A 14,895-nucleotide genomic window follows, 5' to 3' on the forward strand; every position below is an offset into this window, starting at 1 on the left:
GGTGAGTGGGTGAGAACGAAAACTAGTAGTAGTAGGATTGTTAAAGGGGTCAAACGCTACATTTTATAGTAGGCCTACAAATGTCTGACCGAAAGGTTCGAAAGGTGGACTCAACCCATCTCTCAACTTTATGTTATGTCAGTTATGTAGGCCTATGTTGGTCGATCCAAGTAAAATTATCGGTCAGTTGTAGGCCTACCCAAATTATTAACATAGTAAAAAGGTTTGACGGTATTTAAATATAAGTGTGAACCCCTGTACGAAAGGCCCAGAATAAATGTCATGTAGGCCTATATGTCAAAATACTCTGTCTTATCAACACAGGAAGAAAAAGATTGCGCATGCGGTACACAGTCAAGTTATGCAGACGATAGCTGGTGGTTGGGAGGCTATAAATTTCCGGGACCACTATTTCACTGCCCAACTCCTTGCTGAATGCAACCAACTGGACTGAATGGCACGCCTCCTCCTGGAGTTAAGTAGAATACAGAAAATCAGGTGATTATATGAGTCCGTTGCCATTCAGTTTAGCTGATCGGACTCGGCGAGAGTCCCCTCAAAGTTGGGTCGGTCTACGTAGACCGATGGTTATGGGAACGGTGCCTTAGAATCATCTAGTCAAATAGAAGGATCTCAGAGGTGCGGTGTGCCCATTTTATGTCCCGTAAAATACTGTAAAATTAAGTCCTGTAAAATGTTTAACACATCATTAACATATGTACCTATGTTTCTATCTATTGCAGCTGCATGACATCAATATCGCTTTGAATAGGGCTTTTGCAAGAATGTCCAACAGACTTGTCAATTCCGAAAAATTGAAGGTACTCGAGTTGCTTTGGAGTGATCCACAGAGCGAAGCTTTACTGTTGGAGGTCGCAAAATGGGACATGCTTCGTATTGGAGACAAATTGGGGTTTCCGGAGTATCTAACACGATGTGCCAATCTTAAGACATTATGTGTTTGGGTTCATGATTTTGGCATCAGCATCCCTGAGACGGTTTTTGATTTGAATACTTTACAAGCACTCTTGATTTCTGCAGTGGACTTAACAGAGATCCCTCGTGAAATACGCCAACTTGCCGATCTGAAAACGCTATATATACAGAACGGTAAAATTACCAACATTTCAGATTTTATTGGTGATTTGGTTAATTTGAAAAGACTGTCATTCATGAAGAACAGAATAAACCTCGTTTCAATTGAATTGGGGAAGTTGAAACAATTAACATATCTCAGTTTTTCTGACAATAGTTTGGCTGATTTTCCCCTTTGTATATGTGAACTGTACAAGCTAAAGCACTTGGTGTTGACTGAAAATAAACTAAATATAATTCCGTCGGAAATAAGAAAATTGACAAACCTGGAAGGTCTCTTCGCCTCACATAATGAAATAACCGTTATTTCCCCTGACATTGGTAGCTTAACGAAACTCAAGTTTCTTGACCTTCGGTATAACCAGGTAGAAGTTGTACCGTTCGAAATTGGCTACCTTGATGCCCTTAAGCAATTCTGGATCACAAAAAATCCGACGAAGCAACCACCTCAAAATGTATGTTCCCAAGGCACGCAAGCTATCATGCGTTATTTAGAAGATCTCCGCCGCTCGGCAGCGATAGAGACCGCTAGACTTAAGATAAACGTTTTGGGCGAAACCTGCGCGGGAAAAAGTAGTTTTGTGCGATCTTTAGCAGCAGGAGAATCGCGCATGACGCCCATGGCGGATCGAACCCATGTGATCGATCAAGCGGCATGGCAACCAGAGAAAGGGATTCTGATAAGAATCAATGATTTTGGTGGTCATGACATCTACAAGTTAGCTCACAGTATATTCATGGACAAAAACTCACCCGTTTTCCTCGTCTTTGACATCAATGAAATAAATGAATCGAATAGCAATATCCTCCTTGGAACGTGGATTAACGTAGTCCTTTCTAAATCACCAAAAACGAAGATAATACTGATAGGTACGCAAGCCGACAGGTGCAACGACACCGCAATCCAGGTTAAATCTAAAGAAGTATCAGCTTATGTAGAAGATTTGCTTGTGAGGAGAGAGCTAAGCTTGAAATCGCAACTTGAAGCAGTGCGACAACGAATGGAAGAGGATCTGCCCTTTCAAGAGGCCTTTAAGGCGAAAAACGCTGTGATCAGTTCTAGTCTCAGCGAAACACCCGACATAGTTAGGTCCATCAAGGTCGTCAGTTCCAACTCGCTGAGTGGTTTCCAAGCGATACAAAAGTTGGCGGTTTCCATGGCAAGAGAAAAAGCAGTCATTTTACCGGAATCATGGTTCATCGTTACTGATTACGTGGAGAGGGAGAAGGTTCGTAAGACCGAGCCTTACCTGAAGAAGAGCAAACTCATAATCTACCTAGACTCTCTGGAAACCGAGAGCATCGAAAAAAGAGAGGCAGTGAAAGAAGTCCTTCCTGAGATTCTCCGGTACCTTCACGGTTCTGGTGAAATAATTTGGTTTGAACAGAGCCCTGTGCTTAGTGAGGTAATATTCCACAGACATGAGATCGTCGCCGGTTTACTGAAAGCCGTTTTGAGACACGACATGGAGGACTTGTTGGTCCATAGCCGCCCAGAATTCGTCCACCAGTTTTCCCAAAACCAAGTTTGGTTTTGCCCTCGCCCGGGAGGATATTCTGCACAGGGGTATCATGACTTACAAGATGCTGCAATGCCTCTGGAGGCCTTTTAATATTGGAGACATCGGGGCCAATGCAGTGATCGAGCTGATGAAGAACTTCGAGATGTGCTACTCAGTGGTGGTCAACAAGGTGGAATACCTGCATATACCATGGCTGCTAAATGAAACAGCACCTTCTTCGATCTCTAACAGGTGGCACCACCGTATAGAAGATCCAGACAACCAGGACCAACTAACTCTAGAACTGCACTTCGTCAACCAACCCCCGATAGGGTTCTACGAACAAGAGGCCGTCAGGCTGAACAAGTTCATAGAGCATAAAACTACCCGCGTTGACTGGAAAGACGGAGTATTTGTCGAGATGGACCAAAATACTCGATGTCTGCTGCAAAGAAAGGCCAACCATGACACCGGTGACGTGATTACTTTCGCGCTGCGAGGTTCTCACCTTCGAGATATTTGGAAGACTTTTTTGGAAGTCCATAGGGACATCAGGTAAATGAAATGCCTGAATGAAGCACACGACGACATAATTATTTATCAAGCATGAGTTTGTAAAAACAGAGATCTGTTGGATAAACAGGATTTGTTGACGGTAATGTGACTAGATGTTCATTTAATTTTGGTAATGATTTTCATGTGACCGAGTACAGTATGCATTAAGGGACCATTTCCAGACTATAACTGTACTAACTGTGGATCGATCTATCTCCAAGGGAATTCTCTCTAAATTGCAATCAACTTAAGCGGCTTAGATGTATGTCACGCCTTCTAGAGCTGCTAGGTGGTAATACATGATCGTTTAGCAGCTTCAGTTGGCGTGTCAGACATCTAAGCCGCTTTAGCTGAAAGCAATTTAGAGAGAAGCTGCTTGGAGATGGATTGGTCCTTTTAGATCGATCTAGGTATGGGAGCACAGTCTAAGATCCCACCATATATCAAACTAAAATGCTAATTTATATTTTCAAATTAGACTCCTACTCATCGAGGAATACCCCGGAGCTCAGTGCGACATGTTCTCGTTGTGTCCTCACTGCGTTAAGGAAGGTGTCCCAGATCCAACAAAGTTTCCGGCAGAGGTTCTGCGTGATCCGCCTTCTCAAGACATCACGAGTATCCCGTGTAGGCATTCCAAAACAGGAAGCGTGCCTGTATACCTCGTTTACCCGCAGAATGTATGTAAGTATTTTGTTTAGCTTTTATGATGTCGTATGGGAATAAGTAATTTCGAACTTTTTTGGATTGAAATATGTTTTAGATTATAAGTATAGAGTTTTAACTTTTAGAGTCGTACATGGCCAAAATGATAATTTTAGCTAATAAAAAGTAAAATCGCAGACAAATATGCTTAACGATGAGAACAGCATGCTTTGAGAATAACCTTTCTTATTATTACTACAGTTATTGTGTGTTTTATCATTTATTATCTGCTTATTTATTTTGTTTACTTATTCATTTTGTGCTTAACCATAATTTCTAATCGTAACCCCAGCCCCTAATGGTAACTCAAACCTGTAATTATACCAACATCAACTCTAATTCTAGTTATGAATAATGCTTATCAGCCAGAAACTCTCCTGAATTACTTTCTTATAACTTTAATTTAAATTAAATTTTCATTATTCAAATGATTTTTTTCTTCATCTTTAAGATCTTGGTCGCCGGATGACCATGCTTCACAAGAAGGCCTTAAGGTCAAACCGCTTGCAACTTGTGGACGACATATCTGACCCCTCCATGGAGGACATTGTGGCGCATCTTGGCTCACACGCCATCCTAACCGTGAGAGAACAGGAGTACGTGCGACAAAAACCTATCAGAGATGAAAAAGTCGAGGCCCTGTTAGACGTTCTGAGAGGGAAATCGGATGATGCTTTCTTTGAATTCTGCAACGGCTTGGACAACTGTGGACTCCGGCATTTGACAATCGCTCTTAAAAATCACGCTTGAGGATATGAGGAGCGACAAACTTTAAACTGTACTCTTCATTTCGATATCCCAAATTAACTGGTGCATATGCAAGGTGGGCAGTGTTGCTGTTGAAAGTAATCAGACACATGTAGGGCAACAAACAGCGAACTTATAAGGTTACGCTGTATGGCTAAACTTTTTTCTTGCAAAGCTGTTTTTAATCAATGGCATTGGCTTTTCGTGTCCATGTAATGAAAGGTACATATACTGCAATGATTCCGTTGTTATTTCACTTTTATTTTCCTTTTTCAAGTCTTGCTAACTGCTTGTTGAATGGCCACAATATCTATCAAACTGAAGATAATAATATTAAGAAATGTTTTTATATTATTCGGCGTCGGCTAAGACTGGACTAGATCAGAAAACAGCTTACGGCAAATCCTTTAGGAGTCCAATTTCTCTTTCTAATTTTGTCTTACCAGAGTTTCCTTACCACCTTTTACATTGTTAAATAAAGTTACGAAGTTACTTCAAATGTTGTTCAAAGGGTGCTTATATTACTCTGGTACCACAGAAGTTAATTTATTTAATATTAATGATGACAAATATATAACCATAAATAGTGTGACTGTACTTTATTAGCAAGGAATAAAACGAACTTATCCGTTTCTTCAGTTCTTTTTAATTATGTTTACCAAAAATGTCTTCATCGGTATCAAGTATATATAAGAAAACCAACTTCGATCAGTCAAAAAAGTTTTAGGTAGAACCTCTGAATTTATCGGAGTACAACTTAAATACAGATTTCCTGGCAATGTAGGCAAATGAAATGAAAACGCCCTGCAATGAGCTCAATATGACAAAGGGGTAACCAACTTCTGGGATATTTAAGTACGCATTGATGTATCCAAACAACCACGTGCATCCCATGAGTGTTGTCATACGAACATAAACACCAAGCAAGTTTCCGTCTTTTGGACTTCCTAATCTAGCGGATAACTTGGTGGTTGTTCGGTGTATGCTACAGGCAGTTACGATGAAAAGCACTGTGTTAAGTAAGCATATGATTCCCACGGGTACAGCAAACCCAAACAAAATGCCAAAAGGATTCCCGATCCAGCATGCTTCACCTTGGCCATAGCCGACTTTGAACGAAACGCATTCGCAGTTGTCGAGGGCCGCCATGGTCAAGACGGCCAGCAACGAAAAACCCCAGCCATACAGTACATAGGCACGATAACGCCTTCTCTTCTGAGCGTCGGTTGTGATTGTTGTGGCAGACCGGAAAGTAAAGAGGAGATCCCAAGTCATGCAGTTCATCCAGCAAAATGTGGCCAGCCAAAAATAATGATTGAACATTGCGGTTACTTTGCAAACGATGCTGTTGATCGTCACGTACCCGGCAATTATGAACAGAAGCTGGGCAAAGAATAATGAGGCAACCAAGTTCATCAGTGATTTGCCTGGGACAGTACGAAGTTCTGGGAATATGCAATAAGTTATAAACGTTATGATGAGGCATATCAGTGACAGAACACTACAAACAAAGGTCAGAACAGCCTGAATGTGATAATGAATAGAATGTTGAACGTGGTGGCGGTGTCTTTCGGTGGATGTATCCCAAGCACTCCTGCATAAATACAAGGTACCATTCGCAATGCTGTAGGTATCCCTTCCGAATGCCTTATCCTCGGAAATAATCAACGCATGGTCTGAGGTGTTCGACAGAATGTATTCCTCGGGGCTGAATAGTATAAAAGATGTGCAGTTTAAAGGAAGTATGGCGCTGCAAACACTAACTGTTGATACAATTGCCGGCAATGGCCGTGATAAACTATTGATGCCTAGGGGATGTTTTCCCGACTGGAGTTCAATATCAGTGTTATTAATGTTTCTACGCCATGAAAGCAAAATATTCACTGCCGTGTCTTTAAAACTTTCGTCGGCGACAGTACCGTTTGCGTTGAAGAAGGTTTGGTTCCAAAGCGCCATAAGTTTGCCTTCCTCGGCAGTTAGATTGTCACTAAACAACGAACAACAGGCATCGGGTATTTCTGGCCTATTCATTAATTGTACAGAGTAGAACCACTCACTCAAGAAGGCTTCGCTTATACTGCCGAACATGCTTTTATATACTGATTCATATATCTGTGGAAGAGTAGCTGTTTCATTGTAAATCAACAGCTCCGCCACTGTTAATGACGGTGCAGTTTCATTTTGATTGACAGAGCATCGATCCCATGGAATGGACCGGTGTCTCAAAACGTCGGGAATTATAGTCCCTACGAAAATATGACAAATTTCCTGACAGTCGGTTTGCGTACGGTTCCGAAGTGCATACCCAGAAATGTCGTTCTGAGAGGGTATTTTGCACGTGCATGTAAGGTACAGATAGCTCGTGTTAGTGACGTTTTTTATGGACGGGAGCGAGGCTGCACACATTTCAAGTGAACACGGCTTAGGCGCAGGGTTCCATTGTTCCTTGCACTCATGCTCCAGGGAGAGTTCCACCTGATCTGGTCGGCATTTGTATTTCCACACTTCATGCGGAGCACCTGTCAGAGATCTGAAGGAAAACAATACTGACAGACTTATCAAGCCATGTAGAGTCTCTCGATGAAAGTCTCTTAATAGGATCCGAGAAAGGCAGCTGATGGAATTGAAAGGAAATCCATTGCAGAGGGCACAGAAAGAATTTTTAAAGAATGTTGTACGCCATCGATTTGAAACATAAACAGCATTCCTGTACAATTGGCAGTGTTTTGCCCATTGAACCGCTCTTTCGTCATTCCCTCTTACACGTTCGCAGATGCTGATTACGTTTTCCGGGTTATGAAAAGGCTGGGTGGCGCATTTACGGGCAGTGACATTCTGCAGTACATTTGGAAGTTTACTTTTATCTGGACTGGTGTAGGTGATCCAGCAACCTGGACTGCGGTACGCGTAATCAAATAAAAACATATGTCCAAATGGTCGTATACGGCTCAGGACAGAAGAGCCTGCTTTGGAACAACTGACATTAACTTCCCACAGATATATGTCTTTTTGTGTCAAACCGTGACATAGTGCGCAATGGATGTTTTTGTACAACAACCCATCTGTCCCATACGCCGGCGGGGAGAACACTTGGTCATTGTCTTCGGTACAGAGTGTACTCAGTTCTCGATTGGTATAAGCGGGACATCTTGCGACCGCCTTGTAGAAACTATTCTCATCTGCAAACTTAACACATTTCATGAACATATACTTATCGGTTAGCAGCGATTCGTTTTGATTTTCAAGTTTAAATCTTGTGTATTGGAAATCATACCAAGGATGTGCATCCTCTGCATTTATTCTGTTGATCCCAGTGGTGGGTTGAGTGGTAAACACTGACATAGGCGCAGGCAGTCGTGCTTTGGCTGACAGTGAGCGTGACGAAACATTGGGAAACAAGGTTGTAACGCTCTGGTCTTTTTCATTTAACGGAAGTGGGTTGGTAGTAATATTGATTTGCCTATCTTGGTAACTTCTTCCTTGATAAATTCGCTTCTCAGTAATATCGGTGTCTATCAGAGCGGAACTCGCTGCTGTAATATCACTCCCATACACGTTGTCTTGCTCATAAAGCATTGGGTCTGTCACACTCCTTACAGAAGTTGCCTCACTCCTGCGCAAGGCTTTTGATGTAGAAACAGATGGAGTCTCTCCCCCGCGAATGTTGCGGATATTGCTTTGGCGGGAAAGAGTATCTAAATCACTTTCTTCGTCCTCGTTTTCTTCTGTCACAGACTGACTGCTGCAGTAGTCGTAATAGTCTACACAACAGTCCCCATAGGAAACACATGTTTTGTCGCAAGCGCATGCGCTGATACCGGCGCCTCTCCCACAGGAATCCTCACAGGAGGAAGAAAAAGCCTTCGGAAAGCTAATACCACAGATAAGGGCGTCTTCGTTAAAAAGAAGAGTATGGAACCCGTCTCTTTCTGAAAATATCAAATGGGAATTAGCGTCATGAAGTTCCTACTTTGGGTCCAGAGCAACCTGGTTAAAATGTCTAAATTATTAATGGGAATCAGAAAGTAACATACATACATGTAGTGTATGTAAAATATTAAAATGGAAACTCCATGTCTATAAAAGACGTCAAAATCGTGGAAAAGCAAAAAAAAACACGAGAAATTGTAATTATTCCCTTAAAAAGTGTAATGTGATTTGAACTGAGCAGGTTAACTTACTTATTAAATTCATTACGTTATATTTCACATTACACATGTGCAAATGAATAGCAATATTTATATAATACTATAAAGTTGTTTTGATAATTAACGTAAAAAGAAAGGTTTTATTTTGTAAAAAAATTAACCACGTTGGCTATTCGATATAATTATCAGCCTAATTTTGATATTGTGCCTGAGTAAATATCTAAACAATAAGAAACTGAGAGGCAATAATCCGTCAACTTCTTAATGAAGCTTTTCTTCTGTTTTTGAAATAATAACTCCCGACTTTACTTGCTGCTGCCTTTTTTAAAAATCATTATGAAACTGTATTTATCGTTGTGCCTGTATTGTGCGCTGCACCTACACAACTTTTCTAGGTCAATTCTAAAATTGTACATTGAATTGTTTTGTTTTTTTAATGACTAACTTTAGATATGCCACAAATATAAAAAATGAATGAAATTGGTCGACTGTTTAATATTTTGCCATCCAAATTTCTGATCAGATCCCATGACCAGGTGACAACAATAATACCCTTACCTTCTTCACCAGATACATGTACTGGCAGCAAAATACGGAAAAGCAAGCCGCAAAGAAAAACCAAGTGCATCGTTCTTTTCGCAAAAGAATTTCAGCTTATTTAACTCACCGAAGAAATGGTGTGATTTATATACCCTCACAACAGCTATTTCATCACAACTCTCCACACGCACCCCGAGTTTCAGAGACCATTGGACCCTCACGACATAATTTCCATTAATGAAAAAATTCTTCTTCCGTTTCCAGTAAATGACAGAGGCCTATACATTATTTTACCTCTGACAGTCAGGGTACTGCAATTATGATTTTGCAGATATCTCTTACATCTTAATATAAATCATGTGCGCTGGCTTTGTGACATGAACACCGACATAACACTTAGCTGTGCTTTATTAATCGAATCATCATTTTGATAACTTGGTTTTACACATTTGATAGTACGTATGTTTCACGCTGATTGAGTTTACGCTACTTAACGACGTGCGTCTGGCGTAACTAGATCTGGTCAGTCTTTATCTCGCGTTCACAGGCTGGACGTCATAGTCACTGGACAAACACTATTATGCAATACAAATGCGATGCCAATGTTTTAATTTTAATTAAAAATGCTTCTCTGTCTCTTTTTCAATTGAATCTCATTGATACCAAGGATCACTTTCGAGGGTACGGGGTGGGGGGTGGGGGTGGGGGTGGGGTCCCGGTCCCCGCAATCCAGCCGCCCCTTCTATTTACGGTTCCTAAAATTTTCCGCGCGGAAACTTGTCAAATAACTATCAAATACAGCTTTGATAGTCTTTTTTTCATTTTTTTTTTTTTTTGCTCTACTTACACGCAAACAGGTTTAACTTACAGGTACATGCAGACAAGAGAACAAACATAAATCTTAGTTAACAATTGCTTTCAGTAATGCACATGCCTTTATTGATACATGCGTGCAAAAGAAATAAAATCTTTCGATTGCGATATTCCTCTACATAATCTACGTGTATATCACAATAAAACTTTCAACTGACTTTTTCAAAAACTCCAAGATTTCTCCTTATACACTGTAACAAATGGGGGAAGAAAAGAGCCAAATTTGAAAAATATTTTGAATATCGTCATATTCTTTACGTGGATAGTTCCATATATATCTACATGAATACAGAAACAATCAAAATGACTTTTAAAATCTTAACATTCCATACATATACATGTACAGTACTAGTAGGCCTTTGTTACCACATGTATTTGTACATATGCACAGGATGACTGCAAATCAAGGAAAACTTGACTAAACCTCATTATACTGTTACAGTAACAGTTTGCTATGTAAAAGCAGGCAAAGATAAAATAGCACACCAATATCATGAACTGGCCACAGGGTGGGCTTAGCCTAGTAGTATGTAACAAAATTATTGAATTGTCTACTATTTTAGATGCCCCTTATACCAGGGGTAAATATAACGTAACATAGCTACACATTCGTTTACAAGCATCAGTGTCTCATGTCTGAATTAACTGTATACTAACTGCATGTTAATCATACAAGAAAAAAAAAATTATGGATACACAATTATCACTTTCACATCATGTCCACAATGTTGCCAACTGAACACATTCAAGAGACACCCACCCATACATTTCATTATAAAGTCCATCTGCTGCAGAGATATTAGATCATGGGACATGACCAAAACAGAATGTTTTCCAAATAAGTTTTATAACTAGAGGATCAGAGAGGCGGTACCGCCTCCGGATATTGTACCACCAGCTGGAGTAAGCGCATTCGTATGGAAAACCAAAAAAAAAAAGGGACACCACCTCCAGTCTTGTGCTTAACAAGCTCTATAAAATGCAATCAACAAGAGTTCTCAAAATATGTAAAAAAAAAAAAAAAAAAAAAAAAAAAAAAAAAAAAAAAAACCATAACTAAAAATGGTCCAATCATGCAGATTTTGGAATTGACCTGTATTTTCCTAACATTGATCACTCCTGTGATTTTCTAGACAATAGACCTATTGGTTTTCCTTGAAATGTGTTATCATTGTTGCATCTGTAGTATGCTGACAAAAGAGTAAACCTTGGGCAACACTATGGGCATATCTCTGCTAGTTTTGAAGATATGAGGGGCAAGAAAATATGCAAAGTTAAGTTCTTGGTGAAAAAGTAGGTCAAAGGTCAATTTCAAAGTCACAGTATATGACTTCCTATTCAAGTTCAATAGTAACCATGGGAATTTCTTTGCCAATTTTGAAGATATAAATGCCAGAAAACATGCAAGGTGCAGTTCATCATAAAAAGTAGGTCAAAGGTCAATTTCAAGGTCATAGTTAGATTGCCAGTATATGACTTCCTATTCAAGTTCAACAGTAACTTTGTGTGTATCTCTGCCGTTTTCGAGATATAAAGGATAGAAAATTTGCAAAGTTCAGTTGATGGTGAAAATTAGGTCAAAGGTCAATTTCAGGGTCACAGTTAGATTGCAAGTATATGACTTCCTAATCAAGTTCAATAGTAACTATGGTCGTATCTTTGCCAGTTTTGGAAATATGAAGATCAGAAAAATTGCAAAGTGCAGTTCATAATGAAAAGTAGGTCAAGGGTCAATTTCAAGGTCACAGTTAGATTGCCAGTATATGACTTCCAGTTCAAGTTCAATAGGAACTATGGGCATATCTCTGCTAATTTTGCAGTAATTCACATTTTATTTTCACCACTGAATATTGCGTTATACTTTTTTATATAGAGCAACGCCTAAACCGTATCGAAAACAAAAACGTGGACACCACCTCCAGTATTGTGCTTGACAAGTCCTACGAATTGCAAAATTCAAAACGTCTCTGGCATTTACGGTTCCAGAATTTGAGTTTTCAGTTTCATATCTAATGGCCGCTTCTCCCATGAAAATGCACCTATTGACCCCAAACTCTCAAAGATGAAAGGAGACCCTGATTGTAACCCCTCACTATAATATGAGAGCATAGGTCTGTGTAGTTTCTGAAAATTGGTACAAACAAATATTTTTTTGCAGAAAAGTCCCATTTTTAGAAAATTTTGGCCCGTTTGACCTTGAAATAAAGGTCAAAAGTCAAATCTCAGGGCATATTTGGAATCTCCATATATGACTTTCGGTCAGACTTCTGTAGTAATTTTTCCCATAATTCCTTCGGTTTGGGAGATATTTAGCATTGAATTTTCCAAAATTTTGACAAGGGTGCGTTTCAACGAGCGTCACGCCCAGGCCAAAGCACCGACTGAGACAAAAATACCAGGGGGTTCAAGTTGAGATTATATGTGACCTAAATCCAAGAGATGGGGACACAGGTCCTTGCGGTCTAGGAGGAGAAGCGGTAACGGTGACTTGTATCCCACGACACCCTGCGGAGCCAACGGAGCCGGCGGAGCTCACGGAGCCGGCGGAGCCGGCGGAGCTTACGGAGCCGTACGAGACGGGTCGAGACTAAAACCATGAGTACCGCCAGCGTACACGCTGGTGGTACTAATAATTATTTAAACTTACAATAACAGGTATCAAATCCTCTTTCTTTGTTTGTTTTGAATAGTATTTTGAATATCATAATATTAATTCAACACCCTTCTGTTAAAATCTGCCAAAACAATCTTCCATGTGGAGAATCCATTCTTACTTTCATTCTGACTAGACTGAACAACTCAACTATCAACAGTTAAACATAAATACTCATAAAATACACTGTTATTCTGCAGTAAAGCTACACTGTACATAATATACTATGCAGAAATACAAGTGGGAAATCCATGCCAATAACATTTTACCTCAAATTCCCACTGAATACAATAGGCTAGATACAGACTCATATTAGAGAAACCACAGTATATGGGTCAGTTTCTTTGATACATGAAGTATACTGTGGGAGTAAGTTTGGCGTGGGACTCCAACAATAAGGCCAGCATATGACATCAAATAAACTTGCAATGACACAGGCGTTTTCCTGTGGTCATTCAAAAATCAAACCACTTTTCTTCACATTCACACAAAAGATTTTCCATTGCCTAAGATGTGAAATCTGGCTTTACCAATATGTAAACATACAAGTGTTAATAAGTCTTGTCTATGTGTAGTGGGCAGGTATTTTTAGGGATGACACACAAGAACAATTTAACTGCTCATACAGTGGTATTTTTGACTGCATTCTTGGTGCCCCATTTTGAAAAAAAAAATTTAGCCCAAGGACTGCCCTGTACATTTTAAAAGACCAAAATCTTATTCCACTTTGACCTAAATTAAATCAATGGTAGTCCAATTAATTAAACAATATTGCACGTTTCATGAAAAGAAAGGCAAGGCTAAATAATGGCTCAGACCAAAACTTACTTTCTGTGAATTAGAACATTTTAGGTCTTAGAGTTTAGACTACTTTTCAAATTCTTTTGTGGTTTAAAATAGAGGTGTGTGAATGTAAGATATGTTGGTTTAAATTTGGATATAATAATGACTCGAGATAATTAGTTTCTAGAATTATCCAATGCACTATAATACACATACGAAGGAAAGGTGTACAAAAAAGTCTTGTTGTACTCTAGTAATACAATCTTCACATATGACATATGAAAAAACCATTTGTCTTTATCATGACTCTGTCATCAAAGGATCATTTTGCTTGATAGCAACCAACTCAATATCCAAGAAATAGCATAACACAGCAAGCTAACAGTCAGGCCATTTTTGTATGGAAAAAAGTCCTCTCTGGACACAATATCCTTAGGTACTCAAAGGTTCCACTTTTTTCAGGAAAAGAACCTTCCTTGTGAAATTGCAGGCTACAGGCCTGTACAGTGTCCTGCTATTCCAGCCACAGTTAGAGTTACTGATTTCTTCATTTTGTTTCCCAACATCTTTTGGTTAGGGACAAGCTGAACCATCTTGACTTTCAGTTTTCATCCACAGCTGCAAACCATTTCATCTTGCTAGAACGTAGTCTGATTATCACACTCTAAGTCAATTTTAAGCAAAACTGAACTGAAATGACCAATTTCAAAGCCATGGCTACTATTAATGATTCCTCAAGCCAAGGCTGAAATCTAAAAAAACCAAGCCAGGTGTCCATGTTGCATCAGTCCATATCTCCATCAGAAGAGACGGCCTCCTCCCCAGCACATTCCATGTCCTGGCCATGCCTGTTCCTGAAGATACAAGACGGAATTTAAAATGTAATACCTGTAAATCATTATGAATATTGGTGGACCCGAAATTGTAAGAATCTAGGACTAACTTCAGGAGGGGGACAGCAAGGCCTGTTTGCATTAATTGCTCATACAAACTATTTATTTGGAGGGGGGATACGTCTTAAACTGCCTGAATCCCTCTCATGAATACTAATATCAATCGATCCGACTGCTCTAAGTCAAACTGTTCAAAATATTCCAGCATGCAAAAACAGATACTACATATTATGATATATTACATTTGTATAATGTTATTTATAACTTGACCTGGTATACATTTTTTTCAAATTCTCAAAAATTCATTTTGGCAGTGTAAATAAATCTTCTTTAAAACTTGTATTGCCACAAAACTGTATTTTAACTGAACTTTTCTAAAGTGAGCACTTCATTTAAGTCTC

General features: G+C 39.5%; 3 protein-coding genes across 5 annotated transcripts in view; 1 reads left to right on the plus strand and 2 right to left on the minus strand.

Annotated features, from left to right (window-relative positions):
- Positions 1-328: 328 nt before the first annotated feature.
- LOC106174602 (malignant fibrous histiocytoma-amplified sequence 1) lies at positions 329-5,238 on the plus strand. 2 transcript variants are annotated; one of them, XM_024077570.2, is made up of 4 exons: positions 329-498; positions 744-3,152; positions 3,631-3,836; positions 4,309-5,238. In XM_024077570.2, the coding sequence occupies exons 2-4, from the start codon at positions 2,668-2,670 to the stop codon at positions 4,605-4,607; spliced, it is 990 nt and encodes a 329-aa protein (XP_023933338.2). In that variant the 5' UTR covers positions 329-498; positions 744-2,667; the 3' UTR covers positions 4,608-5,238. The 2 variants fall into 2 exon arrangements, with proteins under 2 accessions (XP_023933338.2, XP_086865015.1); XM_087008889.1 differs by having other exon boundaries at positions 3,631-3,832; positions 4,309-4,495.
- On the minus strand, positions 5,189-8,798 carry LOC147763118 (uncharacterized). The gene is made up of 2 exons (XM_087008750.1): positions 8,786-8,798; positions 5,189-8,533 (listed from the first exon to the last, which is right to left on the minus strand). The coding sequence occupies exons 1-2, from the start codon at positions 8,796-8,798 to the stop codon at positions 5,328-5,330; spliced, it is 3,219 nt and encodes a 1,072-aa protein (XP_086864876.1). The 3' UTR covers positions 5,189-5,327.
- A 1,410-nt stretch (positions 8,799-10,208) lies between these two features.
- LOC106159289 (protein zer-1 homolog) overlaps positions 10,209-14,895 on the minus strand; it is a 45,580-nt gene continuing 40,893 nt past the window's right edge. For both annotated transcript variants that reach the window (XM_024077563.2, XM_013535517.3), the window contains exon 17: positions 10,209-14,455. In XM_024077563.2, the coding sequence (XP_023933331.1) occupies positions 14,386-14,455 (70 nt within the window). In that variant the 3' untranslated portion in view covers positions 10,209-14,385. The remainder of the gene's footprint in view (positions 14,456-14,895) is intronic.

Source organism: Lingula anatina, chromosome 3 (assembly GCF_051362555.1).
Source record: "Lingula anatina isolate TDL-2025a chromosome 3, LinAna3.0, whole genome shotgun sequence".
In the NCBI taxonomy this organism is placed as follows: Eukaryota; Metazoa; Brachiopoda; class Lingulata; order Lingulida; family Lingulidae; genus Lingula; species Lingula anatina.

Excerpts from the sequence above, each read along its gene's own strand:
- LOC106174602 (XM_024077570.2), top strand. The coding sequence starts at position 2,668 with ATGACTTACAAGATGCTGCAATGCCTCTGGAGGCCTTTTAATATTGGA. Across the intron at positions 3,153-3,630 it reads GAAGTCCATAGGGACATCAG|ACTCCTACTCATCGAGGAAT; the intron begins GTAAATGAAATG and ends TTTTCAAATTAG. Across the intron at positions 3,837-4,308 it reads CGTTTACCCGCAGAATGTAT|ATCTTGGTCGCCGGATGACC; the intron begins GTAAGTATTTTG and ends TTCATCTTTAAG.